A 20,598-nucleotide genomic window follows, 5' to 3' on the forward strand; every position below is an offset into this window, starting at 1 on the left:
ATGTATACCCTCAGCAGGGCCCATGCATGAGAGGGACAGTATGCACACGCAGACAGAGATGGGCAGGCAACTCTTGGCGGGACAGTCACTGCTACCCCAAAGACCAGCACAGCAGCAAAAGTGTCCCGGGCACACCCTCTGAGCAGGGGGAAGGGATCCCAATCTCAACCCTTGGGGGCCTCAGTCCAGGAAGCCTACAGCCACTCAAGTTTCCTCCTATGCCCTGCACGGTTCCTTCTACCCAGAGTTTACCGCATACCCCACTGATATTGCGAATTTCCCAGCGTGTGGTGGGGCTCAGCGTGGCCACCTCCTGCCCGCCCAGCTGGGCCAACTCCTCCTCAGAAAGGGCGACCTGAAGAAAATGAGCCCTAAGGGGGCACAGTTGGGGGGTACCATGGAACCAGGTTAGTTTAACCTACAGAGACCTCTGAGACTGAGCTCCATCCCCAAAGGTAGACACATGCCAGGCTGAGAACATCTGGGGAAGGGCTGGGTCTTGCACAAAAGCCCCCTCCCAGAGCCTGGCCCTGCCTGCCCACCTGACCAGGTGTGGCAGCATCCTTGGCTGCAGCCAGAAGGCCTGGTCCTCGGGGCTCAGCCTACGGATGGCAGACTCAGAGGGCACCAGGACTGTGACTCGGCTGTTGGCAGGAAGAGTGATGCTGGCTCTCTGTGTGTGAGGTGTGCAGAGGGACAGGAGGAAGATGAAGGCAGCCGCCATCTTAAGATTACCTGCTCCCAGCCTCTAGGCCCGCCCCCACCTCCAGCGAATAGAGATGTTATGTGGCACCCCTGTATTCAGGGAGACCTCCTGGATTTGAGCCCCAATCCCAGCATTCTGCCCTGTGCTACCTTGATCCACTGGTAGAAGATGGAGAAGTGGGCATTTGCCTCCAGCTCCTAAGGGAAGAGAAAGAGCCGAGATCATGGGCTTAAGGACAAACCAGAGCCTCCCCTCCCCCCCAGGGCCCTGAGTACTGCCCCTTCCCACCTGAGGTTCATAGAGAACCCCTTCCCAAGCTCAGGGAACCACTCACCTGGAAGACGTCTCCATAGCAGCTGAAGCCATCACCCCCATAGCCAGGGGGGCATGTGCAGACCCGCTGACCTCCCCCTACTGCCTTGCAGGTGGCCTGGGGTGAAGGTGGGACAGAGAGACATGTCCCTTCATTCAGCACCCATATGGAGAGCTGGATAACACCCATTCTCCATCTCTCTATCCACCCTTATCACACCCCCTCCTTCTGTCTGTCCACCTGTCACCACTCTTTCTCACTCCTTCCATTCAATCTGCATTCATGTTGGTCCTTTGGAGTGCCTGGCCCTGCCTTCCAGGATCACTGAGAATGTGACATGAGTTACCCACCCCATTGTGACAGATGGGTCACAGAAGCCCAGATCTGTGGGAGCACCCAGGAGGCCCTGGACCCTCAAAAGAGGCCTGAGTTGAGAGCAGGAGGAGCTAGCCAGGCCAAAGGTGTGGTGCAGGAAGCCCTCCAGAATACCTGAGCAGAGATGTGGTGACGTTAGAGCAGAATGAGGTCGGGGGACAACAAGAAGCTCAGAGTGGCCTTGCGGAAGAGAATGGAATGGGGGCAGCGGGGGCCAGGGCGAAGGGAGGAGTCTAGGCTGGGGCTGGGCCTTAATAAGGAGCGAAAGCTCTATCCTATGGGCAAGGATGTGACAGAGTTTGGATTTGGGGTTTAGAAAGATTCCAGTCCTGACCAGAGACAAGACATCCAGAGAGAGTGCAAGACTGCAGCCAATGCCCACCCCTCAGAGCCTCCCAGGCTCTGAGACTGCTCACCAGGTCATGGCAGCCACCGTTTCCTGCCCGGCAGGGGTCAATAGGGCTGCACACATAGCCGTCCCCAGCGAATCCCAGCTTACAGGTACACCGGCTCTGAAGAGGTTGGGAGCAGAGGGCCTCTTCTCACCAAGAGGACCTAACCCTTTCCTCCTCTACTCCTCAGCTCTTGATAGGCACTGTACCCTAGAGAGGCCTGCTCAGACCCCAGAGGAGCTTCTCCCAGCCCCACCCTTGGAGAGCTGTGTTTCAGATGGGGAAACTGAGGCCCTGAGGGTAGATCAGCTCTTGGGTTGAGTCTGATCGAGTGATGGCATCAGCAGGGAAGCATCCATGGAGGCTCTGTGCCCCTCTGCTCTCAGGCCTGGGCCCTGCCAGGGCAGGTGGAGTCAGCGGTGTGTGATGAGTGGGCAGGTGTTTGCCAAGGCCAGTCCCAGGGATGGCGGCTCAATCTCATCTCCAACCCTGCCACTCTACCTGTCAGCTCTGATCCTTCCCACTAAATGACAGTGTCCTTAGGCTTGTCGCCACTGCAGGCGAGTTACCGGTGAGACTCTCCGAATCTCAGTTGCCCTTGTTTGCAAGCAAGGGGGTGTCTCAACCTGCTCATTTCACTCGGTTCTGAATGTTAAAGCTCCCGCTGGAGTTCAGACCTCCATTATTCATGCCCATCTGAGCTCTCACTGCTAAGGTCCCATGGGCTGGTGTCCCAGGCCATCATGGAGTGGGAGGACAGAGAGCCCCATGGGTCCTTGCACAGGTCTGGGCCATGCAGAGGCTGACCCTGAACCAGCCAGGCCTGGCCTCCCAATCGATGTATGAGATATTCTTAAATGCCAGGCAGTCCTCGAGTTTACCAGGCCTGAAATGCTTCACATGGAAATCTCCAGATTCTGAGATTGCAAAGTTACAGAGCTGGAGTCCATTGGTCTAAAGATTTTGGGAAACCAATGAGTGAATGAATGAACTAATTGTCAGAAGACAATGGCCCCAGTGGCCACTTAATGCAGAGAACTCATTGATTTGGTTATGAGAGTCCTCATCCCTGAGAGACAGGAGTCACAGCCTTCTGACTTGGAAAAAATGCTGCCTAGACTGGCCCTGGAATGTGCTTTCCATGGAAACTCTCGGGGCCTTCACGTGGCTCCCAGCACTGACCACTGCTTCTAGATTATACTACTCAACATTTCAGAACTGGATTCTCATTGTGTCTGAGGTTTGAGACCCTGAGCTTGAGCTCTTGGAGTGGATGTTTCCAGAGTCTGAAGGGCTACAAGGAGATCCTCCATCCCACTCTGCTGTCTCCAGGCCTGCTATGCCTCACCTGCCCAGGTCCCACATAGCTGCAGAGGGCATCAGCATGGCAGCCACCTCGTGCGTCCAGCTCACACTCGTCGATGGCCACGCAGACACGGCCATCCCCACTCCAGCCTTTGTGGCATGTGCAGTGGTGGGTGCCCAGGGCCCCAGGAACACATTCGGCCTATGAGAGGCACAGATAAATGACTCAGGGCTGCAATGCAGTGGGCAGAGGGCAGAGGGCAGAAGGCAGAGGGCAGAGGGCAAAGGAGTCCCACCTCCCACCCCTGGATCAGGACTTCAGGGAAGGGACAATGAGACTGACGTTCTCTGAGCAGCCACCACGGTCTGGGTGGGAGCAGGGGTTCCTGGGTGTGCAGGAGAAGCCATCACCTTCAAAGCCATCGAGACAGAGACACCTGGGGGTGGGTGAATGGAGGGCCTCCAGTAAACCTCTGAAAGAGGCTAGAGGTTGAACAAATGACAAGAGAGGTCATAGACATACAGAGAGGAAGCTTGAGTCCTCACCTGGCGATGCCCCCCTGGCTAACACAGCGGGCATGCTGGTGGCAGTTCTGGGCCTGCTCTGTGGACCCACAGTTCCCTGTGGACTCGTTGCAGAAGCGGCCACTGAAGCCTGGGGCACATGTGCCACCCTGACACACACCCCCACTGCCTGGACGGTTGTCACATAGACCATGGACACAGCCGCAGTCTGCAGGGAGGAGATGGGAGCAGGGAAACTGAGGCAGGGGCCAGGATGCAGCTGAAGACATGCTGGGAATGGGGCAGCCAGCACAGAATTGACTTCAGGTTCACAAAATCAGGTTATCCCAAATTCAATGGGCTGGCAGAGGAAATGAGAGGGGGCATTTTTTGCTTTCAGTCACCCCATTCTAGCTGCCTTCCCCCCAAATCCACTTTTGGGAAGTTCTCCTGTGTGTCTGACCTAAATCCTGAATGCTTTAGATTGAACCACGGTTCTCTTCCTGGCATGGCTGAAGAGACATCTGTTTCTGTTCCCGAATCCTCCTCGACTCTCTCTGGCCTTTATCCTTTCTCCAGGGGCTCTATTCCCCTTCTTGGGAGTCCCCAGCCCCCTTTCCAGGCAGAATGTTTTTCTTCCTGACAGGCAACCTGGGCCAGGATCACCTACCTTCCTGACACTGGTCACCATGCTTGTTTGGGTTGGAACAGATGTGGCAGGCAACACCCTTGTAGTCTGGGAAGCAGAGGCAAGCCCCATTGCCCAGGACCCCATCGCTGCACTGGGGGTGGGCAGGAGGCAGGATCAGTCACCAGGAAGGGACTCTCCACACCCCCTCCCCCATCACCCCTTTCCACTGTGGGCTGGCTCTGAGCTCCGGATCCCCCTGGAAGACCTTATCCTGAAAGAGACCTTCCAAATCACCAATGCCGCCTAGGAACTAGTACCCTAAAACAGCAGTCCTCAACCTTTTTGGCACTAGGGAACAGTGCTCCTATGAGAATCTAATGCCTGCTGATCGAGGTGGAGCTGAGGTGGTGATGCTAGTGCTGGGGAGCGGCTGCAGATACAGATGAAGCTTCGTTTGCTTGCCTGCCGCTCACTTCCTGCTGTATGGCCCAGTTCCTAACAGGCCACAAACCGGTACTGGTCCATGGCTCCAGAGGTTGGGAACCCCGTCTTAAAAGGAACCTGGCCCTAGAGGCTTCGTGGGTGACTTTTGCTCAACCTAGAAACACATAATTCCTGTGTTCTTCCCTAGCCAGGTGTTAAAGTAACCCTGATGTTACAAAGTGGCAAAAGAAAAAAAGCACCCCCCCTCCCAAAAACATAACACACAAATAGCTTTTATGAAAATAGATACAAAATCTATCTAATTAACTATTTCTAATTAAAATAATAAAAATAATATGATCCAACTTCTACTGCCTAGATGTGAGGGAACTGAAGCCAGAGAGGTGGGTTTGGTTCAGACACTCAGCCAGTCACTGGCCGGCTTGAGAAGACCCTGCCTCCCCGACTCCTCACCCTTGAGCAGGATGGAACTTACGTTGCCTTTGCCATAACAGGGGTTGGAGAAGCCCCCCGGACACTGTGCACAGTCCGGCCCGAAAAACCCTTTGCAGCAGCCAGGTTTCTGTAAGAGACAGAGCATGTCTAAAGATCTGTCTGGCACAATGCCACTCCCACTGTCCAGGCTCCTTCTGTTCCCTTGTCCCATCTCTGGAGCAAGGGGGTGGGTGACCCCTCTGTGACACCTGTTCCACCATTAGGATGCAGCCCAGCTCCCTGAGGAAGGCAGCCCACCCAGCCCCAGCCTGGGGGCCCAAGGGGAGAGCAAGTGCCCCAGGTTACTAGACACTAAATGCCCCATGCCCTGGCTCACCAGGATGGTCTGGTTACAGTAGCGGGCACAGCCCTTCTTCAGGACGTTGAGTCCAGTAGGGTCATGGATGTAGACACACTCCTCAGGGGAGATATCCTGAGTGGGCCGTGCAAGGCTGGTCAGTAGGTGTAGGTCCTTGGCAGCCCCCTTCATCTGGCAGCCCTGGTCAAGGGATCTCTGTCCCCTGGGTTCAGCACTCCCACCCTCCGGGTCCAGCCTAGCCTCCCAGCCCCACTGCCCCACCTTGACCCCAGGCAGAATTCCTGCTGGACAGTTAGGAGTCAGCCCTGAGGGCTGGGCCAAGGGATGCTCACCAGCTTCACGCTGTTGGGGGGGCACGTATCGGTGGTATTCAGGGCTTGGCAGTCCACGCAGGAGCCCTGGGCAGGGCAGGGCAGGGCAGGGCAGGGGAAGATGGGGAGAACAGTTAGCCCTGGTTTATTTATTTAGCAAACCGTAAGAAAGTGGCATGAAGCCAAGAGCTGAGGTATAAAAAAAAGTCAACCACAGGAGGGCCAGGAGAGGGCCAGGAAGAGCAAGAACAAAGGCCCTACAGTGGATAGGAGCTTGGCGTTGAGAGCATGAGAGTCCCAGGCCTCAGCAGGGAGGCTGTGGACAGGATGGAAGATGCAAGAGTTATCTCAAAGGGACGATCAGCAGAACTGCTGAGGGGATGTGGGAGAGTCCAGGTGAGTCTGTGAGGTCTGTGTCTGGGTCCCAGAGCCACCATCAGCCCACCCACTGAGTTGAGGAGAATTTCTCTTGGAAGATGACCCGTACACCAACAGTGCTGGGGGTGTCAGAAAGGCCCGGGTTATGTGGTGTGCACTTACCACCACGATCTGGTGCTGCTCCTGGATGCAGTGCTTGGGTAGAATGGGCAGAATGGTCGGGGGCAGCAGGATGCCCTCCAGCATGTGGATCACGCCATTGGCAGCCAGCAAGTCCACTGTCCGCAGTGGGATCCCTGCAGGTCCCAGTAGGATGCGCCCCTGTGGCAGAGCCCAGTATGCAACCAAAGCAGCCCAAAAAGCTCATCCCCTCCCCTGATGCCACCCCCACCACTGCAGCTCAGTGAGATGAAGGCCCCGCTGTCTCTTCTCCCCGCTCCTCAGCAACACCTTCTGCTCTGGCAACACTGCTCCAGCCTCCATGCCCTGACCCACATAGTTTCTGCCACATGGAGCAACCTCCCACTACCAACCCTGCCACCCATGTGCTCCTCTGCCTCCTCCTCTTGGAGTCCTCCCAGCCTGTCAGGCTCCCAAAGGATTGATCTGTGCCTGCCTCCCATATGACCCCCACCAGAGCCTGCTGGCCACAGGGCGTGGAGCACAAAGGTGGGCCTGAAAGAGGGCAAATAATTGGCGAGTTATCACCAGTCACTCCATCAGTCCATTCATTCCAGGTGTTCCTGGATCTCACCTCCTCAGAGATATTCACAGACAGGACCTGGTTTGCCATGGTGAGAACTCGACCCTTGGAGATGAGCTTCTCGACGGTCAGCTGGGGCAGAGGAGAGGGTGGCCTTAGGCTGGGTATGAGCCACACATTTTGGGGCCACACCCAGTCCTGTCCAGGTGACTCACAGACACCACCTTGGTCCCTGGACTCTCCTCTGTGCTATAATAGTCCAGACGGGCGAGGAGAGGAAAAGGAGCCCCTCGGAAGGCTGGAACCCACAGACAAACCCCTCAACAGCCCAACATCAGATGCAAGCTGGCCACTCTCTGGGAGGGGAACCTCTCACCTGGCCGTGACCATAGATGTGGTACCTCACCAGCTCCTGCAGTTTGGAGAGACCCTGGCAGGGGAGAGAGTGTTGGCTGCTGGAGGCCCAGTAGGAGAGGTAGGAGCCCTGGTGCCCCCATATTCCCAGTCCCTTCTCTCTGCCTAGCTTACTGCTGTGAAGAGGTAGATGAGGCGTCCGTCACGCAAGTTGTCCACAGCTTCGTTGCTTGGCGCAAAGACTGTGAAGGGCCCAGGCCCATCCAAGATGGAAGGCAGCCCACAGTTCTGTGATGGTGGGAGAAAGGCTCAGGGGGGCTCTGTGGCTAGCCCCCAACTCTGAACCATGCCTGGGCCCTGCCACACTCAGACCACAGGGAACCCCCACCAGGAATAAGTTGGAGATATCAGCAAGGGGTCCATGCTACTGCAGAACCTCAGGGTGGTGATGGTGAGTTCTAGTATGGGGGCTACTCCAGGACCCCAAATCACCGCGGAGCAGATTCTGGGCAATGAGGGGTCCCGGCCCAAAAGATCAGATGGGTCAGGACCTTTCCCCCCAACTCACCTCCAGGATGGTTTCAAACCGGCTGAAGGCCTCAGTAGAGGCAAGGATCTGGCTAATGGTTCTCTACAGGAAGGGTAAGCATTAAGGCCACAGAGAAGAGGGTGAGGCTGCTTCAGTACCAGAGAGGAAAGCACTCTGCCCCAGCCCCACCCAAAACTGCCCCTGCCACCTCCCTGAATTCTATGGGGGTCAGAGGTCACCCAGTGGCACAGGGTTGGGGAGAAGAGGACATTGGCTTACCTTAGGGTCTGCAGGGAGCTCTGGTGGGGGCTGCCACCGCAGGGCGGAAACTGTGTGGAAGACACCATTAGCTGCTGGATAGTTGATCTTATGGATGGTGAATGTCTGCTGGGGCAGGTCTTTGTATTTGTAGGTGTATTGCTGTTGAGAAATGAGACCTCTGGCTCAGACTCCACATGTTAATTTCCTGTACTGAGGTCCTGTCCCATCGCCACACCTTTGCTCAAGCTGTGTCCCCAATCTGTGACTCTGCTGGTCCCCAGGCTGGGGTTCCCCCGCTTACCATGAAGCGGTTGAAAGTAACGGTGATCTCTTGCCCAGCCAGTGTCCACCACCTGCGTGTTTGCTGCTGGGTCCCTAATTCCTCCAGTATGTGCTGCCCTGCGATGATGTGCTGTCTGCAGAGCTGCTGGGCAAGGGAAGCCTGCAGGCACAAGGGGATCGGGGTGCCTAGGGGGCCCAGGGTGGGTGGTCCCCTGCATGCCACTCTGCCAAGCTACAAAGGGGACAAGATGGCTCCCAGGCCTCATTTCCCCAGAGTGGAGACTGGGAACTCGCTCAGGCCTCGAAGCCTGGGGCAGGGTCCAGGAAGGAGGCAAGGCCTGGCAGCCAGCTTCTCAATGGGGAGAGTCTCACATTCATGGTCCTGGAGGGGTTGGAGGAGAGAGGTGGCACCAGCATGGTGGATGAGCCCGGCCTCACATTCATGGTCCTGGATTGGGTGGAGGAGAGGGACGGCACCAGCACGGTGAACGGGCCCGACGTGGTGAGGATCTCCTGGCAGCCCTGGTCTGGGGGGTCCAGGAGAGGGTGCATCAGAATGGATCTACGGAGACCCTAAGCCATTGGTCTTCTGTTTTAGGGAGATGTGGTGGGGGGTATTGGTTCTAGGGTAGATTTGGGCATCAGGTCTGGGGAGTTAGCTCACCTCCACCGTGAACCCCACCCAGTCCCCCCTTGTTTCCATAGCGCTTGGGCAGAGGAACAGGAATCTGAGGAGTCCGCGCCCTCCCGTCCTGCTAGCAGTGCTAGGCGCGAGGGGCAGGGTCACACACCCAGCATGGAGAGGGCGACTCTCATCCCCAGGCTGGTCTTTTGCACCTCGTGGAGCAGGTGTCCGTAGCAGGCATGTCCATCCCCCACCTGGCCCTCTTTGCACACACAGCTGCCGGGTGGGGAAGACTGGTTGGGGCAGGGGTGTGGGGCCGGTCGCCACCTTCTGGCCCCCTTCTACCTGTCCCCACAGGACCTTGAGCTGAGGGTGCACACATGTGCACACCTGCCCCTGCCCAGTCCATCCTCTGTGCCCTACCCTTGGTGTCCACCCCGAGGCCCCTGTGCCCACCTGGTCTTCCCATCAGGGGTCACCTGGCAGGTGGCTGACCGGTCACAGGAGTAGGGGAAGCAGTAGGCAAAGCAGCCCGCGAAGGCATTGTGGTTGATGCTGACCAGGCCTGGCTTACATCTGCAGGAGGCCTGGGCCACAGGGAAGGGCCATGAGGGTGACATCACATCCAAGAGGACTGTTGGCATCTGCCACACCCACAGAGCTCTACTCGGCCCCCACAACCACTCTCCGAGAAGAGGGTGCTATCGTTTTCCCATTTTAAAAATGGGGCAGCTGAGGCTCCCTTTGCTCAGGGTCCCACAGACAGTGTGGGCGGGTAGATCCAGCCTGGGTCCCCACTCACCTTGCCTGGCCCCTGGTACAGACACAAGGTAGAGTTGCTGGGGCAGCCACCATTGTTGGTGCTGCATGGGTCCTGCGGCAGACACACCGTCCCATCGCCATGGTAATTCTTGGGACAGCGACACTGCGCATGCCCCCTGGGGCTCACTGAGCACTGGGCCAACGGAGAGCAGGGTGATGGCCGGCAAGGGTCGGGGGCTGCCAGGGCAGAGAGAGAAAACTCAAGTGAGCTGGGGACCCAAGAAGGTCTCCTTTAGTTTCCGTTATGATGACCCGAAGATGGGGTGAGCAAGTTGATCTAGACCTCGGGGACAGGCAGCCTTTACCTCCCTCAGGGACAGTTCTCCCTACCTGTAAATGGCCAGACTGCACTTGCTGATTTAAAAGGATGTTCTCCTGCTTCCTGTTCACCCTGAGCTGGAGCCCTGGGCATCTAAGTCACAGACTTACCTCGGCATTCGCGGCCCTCCTGGGTATGGCCAGGCAGGCAGCTGCAGGTGGGGGCCTCTGTAGAGCACTGGGAGTTCTGGGGACAGTTCAGGGCCTGGCACACAGGCAGCTCTGAGTGGAGAAGGGAAAGCATTACGATGGCTGAAGCCCCAGGTTAGGGAGGAACACAGGAGCATATGTGCTCTGCTGTGTAACTCTGGCAGAGGCCCCGCCCTTTCTTGGGTTCTGGACAGTTGAGGTCTCAGATGAGACCTCCCCTTCCCCGTGACCAGTTGTGTGCCTTTCTTACTTAGAAAGAAATTAGGCTGCAGGCAGAGGTCCTGCTAAGGCTCAGGCTCCATCCCTCACCTAGTTGACCTCTCCTGTTCTGGCCACCTAGAACCCGCTGCCCAAGCTATCCCAGCAGCACTGCTCACCTTGGTCACAGCGGGGTCCAGTGTATCCAGCAAAGCACAGGCAGCTTCCATCCCCAAGTGGCCCACGACTGCACACACCGTGCACACAGCTGCACACTGGGAGGAATACATAGGAACAGGTGGGGCCCTAGCCTCTGGGTGTAAACCAGGGACACGCAGGGACATTGAGTCTCTGCCCTCTGCATTTCCAGAACTCAACTCCAACAGGTACAACTTCAGGAGTCCAGAGCTGTGACGCAGGGCCACAGGGGTAGTGGGAGCCCAGGGAGGCATCTGGCCCAGCCTGGGAGTTCAGGGAGGGCTTCCTGGAGGAGGCCTCCGAGAACAGCAAGTGGAGGGGATAGGGGTATGATGAAAAAAATTTTGTGTCTCTAGAGAAGAAATGCAAGGCTGAGGGGCTGGGAGGGAAGCTGGCGGGGGCTGGTTGCAGGGACTGAGTGTCTACAGGACCCCAGGTAGACATTGGCCTTGCCTTCCTGCCCTGCCAGCGCTCACCTGACTGGCAGTCAGGCCCATACCGGTTGGAGTCTTGGCACTCCTGGCAAGCTGAGCCACTAAAGTTTTCCTGGTGGAAAAATATGCCCAGTCAGTGCAGCCCCTCCAATGTCTCCCACCCCAGCCTGCCCGGCCCTTACCTGGCAGATGCAGGTCCCGTTCCTGTCTATGCCATCCAGGCAGGTCCCATGGCCGTTGCATGGGGTCTCTGCCCCCCCAGGGCACTCTGTGGACCCCACACCCCACACACAGAACTCAGCTGTGTTCCAAGAACTCTCGATTCATCCCTGACTCCAACAGCTCTGGGAAGACCCAGACTCGGCCCCTTCCCAGAGCAGCCAGAGCCAGGTGGCAAGCTATGTTGGTTCATTAAATGATCAAGGTGAAGGGGAACGCCGGCAGATACTGCAGAGGGGGAATCGAAGGCTGGGGTGCAAGGAGCAAGGTGGGACCCTACCGTAGCACTGGGACCCCCAGTAGCCAGGGCAGCAGGCCTTCTGCACCACGTCCTTCCAGCACTCCAGGCTGCAGCCGCTCATGGACAACAGAGAGTCCCCCAGCTGTACCTCATAGCTGGGGACAAAGCATGAGCAGGACAATGAGAGAGGCTCCCACACAGCAGCCCCACCCCAGCCTCCTGATGCTGGGTTCCAGTGTTCTTACTCCACCTCCCCTCTCTTTGCCTAGCCCAGAGCTGAGCACAAGACCTGGCACATAAGTAAGTGCTCAGTAAACACTACTAGCCCCCACCTTCTTATTCCTTCCCCGCTTCCTCTCTTTGCCCCACTGGACGAGCCAACAGATGTATGATTAAGTGAGTCCCTGCCCTTACTCCCCAAGACGTCCAGGCTCTTCCTGGTTCCCTGACACCCCACAGGATACTCCCAGAAGTGGGCAAAGATAGGGGTAGGGGTCCACACCGGCAGTCCTGTGATATCTTCTTCGGGAAATCCTGAAGCCAGCCCGAGGGACACACCTGCTTCTTGGCGGCAGGGCACATGGTGCAGGGTACATGAGTGACAAACTTGGTCTTCACATCACAGTGTCTGGATCGCACCTGGGCCACGAATGGGGTTTGTAGTGAAGGGGCTGGACCCTGCACTAGTCCTGACTCTGTACTGATCACAGCAAGGCCTAGCAGCCCTCCCCAGGCCTTGTTTTTCTACCTGTTCAGTAGGGAGGCAGTGAGGACCGGGAAGGCCCTTAAAACTGGGGAAACCTGCCTGTCACAAGTTGTGACTGCCATAGTATGTCCCTATGTCCACAGTCATATATCTCTGTTCATGGCCTTGAAAGCACTTTGAGAAGTCCGAATCTATACTTTCTGACATTAAAAGAATCTAGCCATTTTGTTCTACCTCAGCCAACTCAGATGAAGAAATTGAGCTTTGAGTGGGTGGTCCTTGCTGAAAACCACCCACTGATAGGATACGAATCAGGCATTAGAACTTGGACTCTCCACCTAGAGATCATTCTTGCCTTTCATTTAAAAATAAATAGTAAATGACATGGCTGACACTGGGAGAAAAACGCACCCATCCCTACTTTCTTCTAAGCATATCCCCACCTTGCTGCCAAATGACCCTCTCATCAAGCCCAAGGGACCCAGGAGTCTGCCCCAGACTTGAGAGGCTGGCCTCTGTAAGCAGGCATGTGTGAGAGGGTCTGCCTAAGTTTGGGCCACTGCAGGCATGTTCCCTGAGACCTTGGCCCAGACTTGGCCATGGCCTCACACCAGCCGGGACGCAAGGGTGCACTGCCCATCATCGGATGAGCAATGCTGACAGTAAGGGAGCTGAGAGGACCCAGGCTGGAGGCCCAAGAAGTTTCCTGGGGGGAGGCGACAATTGAGGTGGGGCCTAAAGGAGGAATGACATTTGGCTGGAGCAGTGCTCCTGGCAGAGTGGATAGGAGAGACAAAAGGCACGAAGCGGGAAGGAATAAGTGACCATGTGTGATGAGGCAGAAAGTAGCCAAGGAGAGGCTAGAGAGGGGCTGGTGGCCAGGCCATCTAGGTGAGGCTGAGTCGGGACAGGCCTACGACTTGGTTTGTGTTTTAAATGGCCCTCTGGCTGCTACATGGAGAAAAGAGGTGTAGGCAGGAAAAGGGGTTGTCACCTGAGGGTGCCAAGAAAGCCCTGCCCGAGGGTCCCATTCACTGGCCTGCCATAGCTCCTGCACGGCCACCATCACTGGGACTACCTCTATAGCAACAAAGTCCCAGTAACCTACAGCACTGCACCTTGGAGGGACGGAAGCTAAACTCTTGGTTGTAAATGGGAGAAAGGGCCACCAGAAGGTGCATTTTAATAGAAGAGAGGTTTTTAGGGGGCTTGGGACACGGCCTGGAGAGCTGAGATGTTCTTATGCTGACCATACCAGTCCAAAGGGAATGAGCCCAGGACATGTTTCCTAGAACACGTTACAGATGTGTGGCCTCCCAAAGCAAGAGAAGAGGAGAAATAGTGATCAACACTTTCTTCTGATGAATATGAGGGTCCCGGGGCCTTTCTGTGCTATGATTTGGCCTTTTCCGCTCATGCCTCTGCGGTCTACAAAGAGGGAAGCTGTGAGCGGCCTCAGGCTGAGCTGTGGGCTGGGATTGTGGTCTCATTCTCCACCCCAGGCTCAGTCTTTGCTGAGCCAGGGAGCATCTAGGAAGTTGGGTAATTCCAGAGTCGGGCAGCTGCTGGCTCAGGGCAAAAGCTCTGCAGGTGGCAGGCTTTCCTGAGGGCTACCTGGTCAGCTGGGCACAGCTGCCAGCATGCTCACCATTGGCCCAGGACCAGCCCTTAGAAGAATGTTGGTCAGCCTTGGAAAAGGGCTCAAGGGGAGTGGGAGCACACTGTCCTCACTCTTTTGATGAAGCAGTGGGTGAGGTCCGGGCACAGGGAGGAAGCCAGAGCCCTGTGTCATGTGGTGGACACTCATTCACAGGATATCTTGTTCGTAAATGGCTGTGAAATGGAGATAAGTGGATAAGCCAGCAGCCAAATCATATTTCTTTCAGGACCGCCCCACAGGCAGGCACTCAGGCCTCCTCTGCCAAGCAGCCTGGAAGAAGCATCAGCAGTCCTAGCCCACAATCTCACTGTTGGTCCCGCTGGGCGGAGTGAGGCTGGATTACAGCCAAATGCTGAATCAGATTCCCTTCTTCCTGGGGGCACCTCGGGATCTGCCTGTGCCAGGCGAGTGCTGCCTCACTCCCTGCCCCAATCCAGAACTGATTTTGCAATGTCTGCTTCTCACAGAGACACTGCTAGGGAATTTGAGGAGACACGAGATGTTGAGTCTGTTGTGAGAAGGTGGAAGAAATTCCCCCAAGCTGTTGTGGTCCAGGGCCCAAAATCCCAACTACCTCAGAGGAAGGAACCCAAAAACTGCTTCCCTTGCACTAGATCAATGCCCCTCTGCCTTCAAACTCCAGTTCCACCTGCACCTACACACTCCTAGCACAGAGGAGGTGCTTGGTAAAAGGCTATTGAATGGACGGGTGCTAAAACCCCCTCCTCCAGGAAGCCTTCGCTGCCTCTACTACCTGAACCTGCCTGTGTTTGAGTCTTGCTCCTGCCACTCACCGGCTACGTGAACCAGAGGTTTTCCCTTCCCCTCAGAGCCTCAATTTCCTAATAATTACAGAGAGTCTCATATTACATGGGGTGCTGGGAGGGCTGAGTGACTGAGGGTGTGTGAGAGGAGGCCAGCACTGGTGTGTCCCTGTACACAAGAACCCCTTGGACACTCTTTCCTGACCCAGACTGGCTGAGCTCAAGCTCCCGAGCTCAGGCTTAGAGGTAGTCTCTGACAAGGAAAAGAATCCCAGCCTGAAGCCCCTCACTGATCCTTGTTCCCAGAACATGAGGAAGTAGAAAGGCCTGTGAATTCCCTTGCACTGTACACACGGGGAAACTGAAGCAGGGGTGAACAGGAACTAACCTACAGGAACGGCCTGTAACCCTTGGCTCCTCTACCATCACTGTCTCCTTTTCAGCCTCAGATCTGCCCATGCTCAGTCCTGACCTGGCCCTGAAGCTGGTGAGGTCCCCTTTCCATGCCCCTTCTCTGAGGGACCACAAAGACAAAAAGCCCAGTGATAACAGGGTGCCTGGGTTCCTGTTTTCGTTCTGCTTGGCAGTGGGATTCTGGGCAAGTCCTGTCTCTCTCTGGATCTCAGCTGCCTGTTAGTGATATGGGGACAGCAGCACCTGCCCCAAGAATCAGATGAACTTGGCCTCACAGGGGAGGGTCTCTCATGTGGAGGCAGGCCCCAGCCAGATGACTCTATCTCCATACTCATGGTGGGAGGCTCTTCCAAAAACTCTGGTGGAGACAATGTCTCTACTGTAGGGCCTGGGTGCGCCCACAGAGAGGCGGTCTGGATGGGGCTCGCACACATGGACCTGATGACCGCATACAAAGATCATTCTGCTCCTCCCACCTGGCTGGACGGGGAATTGCAGGTGGTGGTCTGGAGCACAGCTCCAGAGCTGGACTGACCTGTTTCCACCAGCCTTGGGCCTTGGCTTCCTCAGGTGGAGAACAACAGGACCCATTGCCCAGGGGCTGTGAGGATTTGAGGGGATAGTGCCAGATGTGTGCTGTGCACTTGATAAATGGCAGCTCTTAGGCTTGAGGGTGTCATCGTTGACTACTGTTTACCCAGAGGGACTGGGGTCAGTAGACCTCATTTTGCTTCTGGGCACTCTTGGGGCTGGGCATTGGCGCACATGCGCGTGCATGCGTGCGCATGCGTGCCCACACACACACACACACACACACACGCACACACACACACCCAGCACACACACACACGTCACATGAGTCTCTCAGTTTGTCATCCCTGAGAGGGTTGGGGGTAATGAAATCTCCAATCTCCAGACCGAGGCCACATAGAAACCAGGCCTCAGTCAGGACTGGGAGAGCAGGAAGATGGGCCTGACTCTGTACCTCTCACCCTAAGGCTGGGGAGACCGGGGGGAAGCTGCCCACAGCACATCACAGCACATCACAGCACATCACAGCGTACCACACCACAGCACACCACACCACACCACATGCTGGCTGGCTGGGCATAGTTAGAGAAGGTCAGGCTGCTACCCCTGCCACTCCATGTAGCCACATACAGTCCTCAGCCTGGGGAGGTAGACACAACAGCCTGGCCTCTGTTCCTGCTCAGGGAAGGTCACACTGGTACCCTGACTTTTGTGTCTCCAGACCTGTGCCAATCTGTGTACACTCCCTCCCTGCTCCCACCACTAACCAGCAGAGCCTGGACACCATGTCCCCCTGCAACTGGCTCACACTCACCTTCTGCCCCACGAGGATGCTGGAGCCTGCTAGGTAGAAGACCAGGAGGCAGAGCAAGAGGTGGCCCTGGGGCCCTGCCATGGCCGGTGGCGGCTGGCGGGCACACTGTCCAGGACAGAGTCAGGGTAGCCTGTGTGGGGAATGAGCTCTGGAAGGCAGGAACAGGGCAGGCAAGCGGGATGGGGCGGGCACTCGCTTTAAAAGCAGGCTGGAGGCCCCGCCAGCTCACCCCCACAGGAACCCGCCAGGATTTCCTCCTGCCTATCAGCAGCCTGCAGGCGGAAGGGAAGGTGCTGGCCACTGACCCTCGCATGGATGGCTTAGGCCCTGCTTGGAGCTTCCTGGCCCAGGACTCTCCTCCTGGTATCACAGCACCCAAGTCCACCATTAGCCGCAAGCCTGGGGTCTATCAGGGGCTGTGAAACAAATTCCAATGCAAATGCACACAACTCCCCACCCCAAGTGTCTGTAAGCCCAGCTTGTTTCAGTCAGAGGCTCTGGGGGATTCTAGGTGTTGAGGGTAGGGCAGCTCCTGAATCAGATCCGTTCACCTTGATCTTTTCAACTGCTGGGGGCACTTGCAGGCCTCTGACTCCCTGTTAGGCTCTGTGCTAAGTGGACAACACAGTGGACCGCTCCTGCTCTCACCTGCTCCAGCTATCTCTCCGACTGGTCCAGCCACTGACCTTGTCCCTATGCCTCCCTTCTCTCCCCAGGGGCCTCCTCAGTGCTTTCCCTGCAGCCAGTGCCCCTCCCTTCTGCTTCATCTGTTCCCTACTCAGGAGCCCTGTACTGTGGCTTCTACTGCATTCCACGCCCCTGTCCGCTCAGGCTGGCCTCTCTGACCTTGTTGCTGCTCCCCCTCATCCTGCCCCAGACATATTAAGCAACTCTCTTGGTGTTACTGTCACCCCAGATCCTCCCACAGGGACTTACCACAAGGTCCAGTCTCAGGTCAAAGGTCACTGACCTTCATCTCCTTATAGAGCGAGGCACCAGTTGACCCTGGTTTAATTATTTTCTGTCCCCTGCTGGAATGTCAGCTATGGGAAAACATGGACAGTGTCTGGCTGGTTCACACAGTAGATGCTCAATAAAGATTTGTGGAAAAAATAAATGAATGCATGAATGAACGAAGGTGGCTACTTTTATTACCCGTTACTGGTGGGGAAACTGAGGCTCAGAGGGGCTAAGTAACTTGTGTAATGTTGCTCAGCTAACCGATGTTAAGATCCAATCCCAGAGCTGTTGCCTGCAATGCCTCCCCTCAGTAGGTCAAGTCCTTGTTGGACCCAGCTGAATCAGCTGTTACATGTTGGGCTGTGGGGACTGGAACAGTATTAGCCTAGGTGGTGAGGCCTCCGTGTGCCAGGCCTGGGTGTGGTGCAAACTGCCTCTGGTTGTCACTGTCCTGTTTACAGGAGACTGAGATGAAGACAGGTGGCCATTTGTAAATACCTTAGATAATGGCCTGGTTGGGGGAAGCCTTGTCATCTGCCCCTCCTCCTCCTCCTCAGTAGGCTTCCCCTCCCCCTACCAGCACCTGGGGCAGTTGCACTGGCCACTGATCTGGCTGGGGGCGCGTACAGTGGGGAGACCTTACCCTTAGTCACTCCCCACCCACCCCTAGTCTGAGGGCCATGGGTCCTCTAGGTCAGGATCCCTACCCCACTGGCACCCAGGGAAAACAGAGGAGCAGAAGCAGGCCTGGGAGCTGGGTTGGCCACTATCCTCCCCAATTTTGACCAAATGGCCCCATGCTTTGGGGAATGAGGCTCCTGATTGGGCCAGGATGAGGGAAGTGGGTGGGGCTTAAGGGCCCTGCTCTGGGGGTAGAAATAGGTTGAGGAAGGGTCGGGCACAGGGGCTGGGTCCCAAAGAAGTCCCACATTCTACCTCTGATCTGGCTGGGGGAATACAGTGGGGAGACCTTACCCTTAGTCGCTCCCCCCAAACAAGGGTAAGAGCCCAATACTGATTAATGCAGGGCTCCCTGAGGTAATCCCCATTTCTCAGGACACAACACAGACACAGATGGGCACTCCACCATCTATACCTGGGCTACCTGCCCACAGGCCTTCCTGCTACAACCATCTTGGTGAGACCTACTCCCCCCCAGACCTCACATGATGAAGGATCCCAGACTCTAGGCCACACTCTCATAACAGGCTGTGTAGCCTTTGGTGGGGCTGGGCCCACATGTGACATTCCAGATCAGCAGGGGGCAGAAACAATGAGCTAGAAGTCAGGTTTGCCCCAGAGTTATCTACACTCATGTCTGCCCTGAAGCTCATGGTTTAGCTACAGACCAGTATGGCCCAGTCCTAAGGCCACCCATCTAGCATCTGGTCCTGGGAGAGCCTATACCTTTGCCCTTCATCCCCTCCTCTCCTCTCTCCTTTCTTTCTCCCCAATACCTCATGTTCCAGTGTCTCTAGGGCACCCTCTTTCCCTCAGGTCAACCATGTCCTAGACCAGTGCCCTACCGGGGGGACCCTAGTGGCCATGGAAATAAAAGACTCAGACTGCGTCAAATGCCACTTTATTGGACTAGAGAAAATAGGCAACAGGAATCACACTTGGTGCTGGCAGCTCTAGGTCCTGTGTCCCCATCCCTTTTAGCTCCAAGGCCGGGGGGGCCCTGCCCCCGACGGGGCTCTCCCACTTGTCTGGACCAGGAGAAGCCTCCACTTTGGAAAACTGCACAGGGTGGGAACTTCCAATGTGCATTTTGCTGCCAGCTTCATGATTAGCAGCAAATGCCCACAATGACAGCAACAGCAACAAGACTGGACTTGACATTTCAAGAAAGAACCCATGACACGATGTGTTAACAACAGTCCTATGACAGAAGACACAACACTGCTGTGCCCAGCCACGCTGCACCAGGGGCAGCTAACAGATGCATGGGAGGATAATGGCACACAGAGGCCCTGGAGGGGCTGACACTTTCACTCCCAGAATTAGAAAGAATCAACTGGACATGTAATGTTCATATTTTCTGGGAGGAAAGTCAAATGAAGGTACCAAAAGGGAGGAGAAATCATATTAAAAATAATGAAGGGAGCCTGCTTCTGTGCACTGAGCGGACACTAGCCTGGACATGGAGGGCAGCAAGAGCTGGCTGCAGCCTGGGTTAGCCAGTGAGCTCAACGGGCAGCTCCCGGCCACACAGGGCCTCCCACTGGCGGGCCAAGAGCGAGATGAGCTTCTCACGGCTCTCGGCACTGGGGACAAACACTTGCCACTGGACTTCACGGCCCTGGCCAGCTCTGGCTAGGCCACCTGGTACCTCCCCAAAGTGGTCCATGGTGACGTTGCCCATGAGGTCGTGGCCCTGCACGTCATCAAAAACAAGGGTAAGAGCCTGAGGGTAGGTCTGGTAGCCCATGAGCACACGGTCCAGGTCCCGGACACGGCGGCCATCGTCTAGCCGGTACCGGTCTCTCTGTGGCGGCTCTTTGGCAAACTCAGGCAGTGGATAGTGGACGAAGTCCTCGTCCAGGAGGAAGATCTCGGCGCTGGTGAGCAGGAGCGTTTTGGGGCGCAGCATGCCCCTACAGCGCCCAGGTGGCGGTGTGCCCACCTGGAAGGCCTGCACATACAGCAGGATGCTGAGGGCTGGTGCCCTCTCTGGGTCAGCCATCTTCTGGGCCACGATGAACGTTAGGTCCCCAATCTCCTCCTCGCTGGGGTAGGTGAACTTGACGCGGCTTGAGTGGATCAGCTCATAGTTCTCCATCTTCCCTGCAGAGAGACCCCCGCCAGGGCTATAGCCTGGAATTGGCCTGTGGTGGGGCTGGGAGTGCCAGCAGCCCTAAGCCACCCAGAGATGGCAGCATGAGCTATCTGTCATAGGTGGGAGAGAGTATGCCCAGGAAGAGGCCCACAAGCCAGCAGCCCAGAGCAGAGCAGACACCTGGGGTGCATCTGCCAGATGGTTGCGGGTTTGCTGGGACAGAGACTCTGCCATGACAAAGCCCATGTAAAACCTTAGCTGGCTAAGCAGGACAAGAGAGAAAAAAGAAGAGAGACAGAGGCAGAGAGGTGCTCTGGGGCCTGCTGTGGCCCTCGGGGTTGGCAAGGCTCATGACGTCGGCCCAGATGGCCTGCCTACAGCCTGAGCTGGGTTGGGGTACCTGTAGTCTTGTTCCCAAACTCAGAGTAGAAGTCCTTGTCGACAGGCTCAGGCGAGGGTGTGCGTTCCAGGGAGGAGAGCACGG

The 20,598-nt window shown here is 56.5% G+C and overlaps 2 protein-coding genes across 2 annotated transcripts in view; both read right to left on the reverse strand.

Annotated features, from left to right (window-relative positions):
* The window catches only part of STAB1 (stabilin 1), a 27,305-nt gene extending 10,849 nt beyond the window's left edge, over nucleotides 1-16,456 (reverse strand). The window contains exons 1-30 of the mRNA XM_023522315.1: nucleotides 16,376-16,456; nucleotides 11,989-12,125; nucleotides 11,526-11,641; nucleotides 11,209-11,294; nucleotides 11,069-11,138; nucleotides 10,574-10,669; nucleotides 10,158-10,268; nucleotides 9,709-9,905; nucleotides 9,363-9,493; nucleotides 9,073-9,182; nucleotides 8,654-8,808; nucleotides 8,301-8,441; nucleotides 8,018-8,158; nucleotides 7,778-7,840; nucleotides 7,384-7,497; nucleotides 7,232-7,285; nucleotides 6,907-6,987; nucleotides 6,315-6,473; nucleotides 5,796-5,861; nucleotides 5,482-5,577; nucleotides 5,146-5,232; nucleotides 4,266-4,377; nucleotides 3,638-3,824; nucleotides 3,435-3,528; nucleotides 3,135-3,293; nucleotides 1,811-1,906; nucleotides 1,041-1,136; nucleotides 856-903; nucleotides 543-673; nucleotides 260-371 (exon numbers count right to left, since the gene is read on the reverse strand). Of these exons, the coding sequence (XP_023378083.1) occupies nucleotides 260-371; nucleotides 543-673; nucleotides 856-903; nucleotides 1,041-1,136; nucleotides 1,811-1,906; nucleotides 3,135-3,293; nucleotides 3,435-3,528; nucleotides 3,638-3,824; nucleotides 4,266-4,377; nucleotides 5,146-5,232; nucleotides 5,482-5,577; nucleotides 5,796-5,861; nucleotides 6,315-6,473; nucleotides 6,907-6,987; nucleotides 7,232-7,285; nucleotides 7,384-7,497; nucleotides 7,778-7,840; nucleotides 8,018-8,158; nucleotides 8,301-8,441; nucleotides 8,654-8,808; nucleotides 9,073-9,182; nucleotides 9,363-9,493; nucleotides 9,709-9,905; nucleotides 10,158-10,268; nucleotides 10,574-10,669; nucleotides 11,069-11,138; nucleotides 11,209-11,294; nucleotides 11,526-11,641; nucleotides 11,989-12,125; nucleotides 16,376-16,456 (3,327 nt within the window). The remainder of the gene's footprint in view (nucleotides 1-259; nucleotides 372-542; nucleotides 674-855; nucleotides 904-1,040; nucleotides 1,137-1,810; nucleotides 1,907-3,134; nucleotides 3,294-3,434; nucleotides 3,529-3,637; nucleotides 3,825-4,265; nucleotides 4,378-5,145; nucleotides 5,233-5,481; nucleotides 5,578-5,795; nucleotides 5,862-6,314; nucleotides 6,474-6,906; nucleotides 6,988-7,231; nucleotides 7,286-7,383; nucleotides 7,498-7,777; nucleotides 7,841-8,017; nucleotides 8,159-8,300; nucleotides 8,442-8,653; nucleotides 8,809-9,072; nucleotides 9,183-9,362; nucleotides 9,494-9,708; nucleotides 9,906-10,157; nucleotides 10,269-10,573; nucleotides 10,670-11,068; nucleotides 11,139-11,208; nucleotides 11,295-11,525; nucleotides 11,642-11,988; nucleotides 12,126-16,375) is intronic.
* A 2,444-nt stretch (nucleotides 16,457-18,900) lies between these two features.
* Nucleotides 18,901-20,592, reverse strand: LOC105304368 (nischarin-like). Its single transcript, XM_011378423.2, has 2 exons — nucleotides 20,515-20,592; nucleotides 18,901-20,122 (listed from the first exon to the last, which is right to left on the reverse strand). The coding sequence occupies exon 2, from the start codon at nucleotides 20,115-20,117 to the stop codon at nucleotides 19,512-19,514; it is 606 nt and encodes a 201-aa protein (XP_011376725.2). The 5' UTR covers nucleotides 20,118-20,122; nucleotides 20,515-20,592; the 3' UTR covers nucleotides 18,901-19,511.
* Between the last annotated feature and the right edge of the window lie 6 nt (nucleotides 20,593-20,598).

Source organism: Pteropus vampyrus, unplaced genomic scaffold, assembly GCF_000151845.1.
Source record: "Pteropus vampyrus isolate Shadow unplaced genomic scaffold, Pvam_2.0 Scaffold337, whole genome shotgun sequence".
NCBI lineage: Eukaryota > Metazoa > Chordata > Mammalia > Chiroptera > Pteropodidae > Pteropus > Pteropus vampyrus.

Excerpts from the sequence above, each read along its gene's own strand:
- LOC105304368 (XM_011378423.2), bottom strand. The coding sequence starts at position 20,117 with ATGGAGAACTATGAGCTGATCCACTCAAGCCGCGTCAAGTTCACCTAC.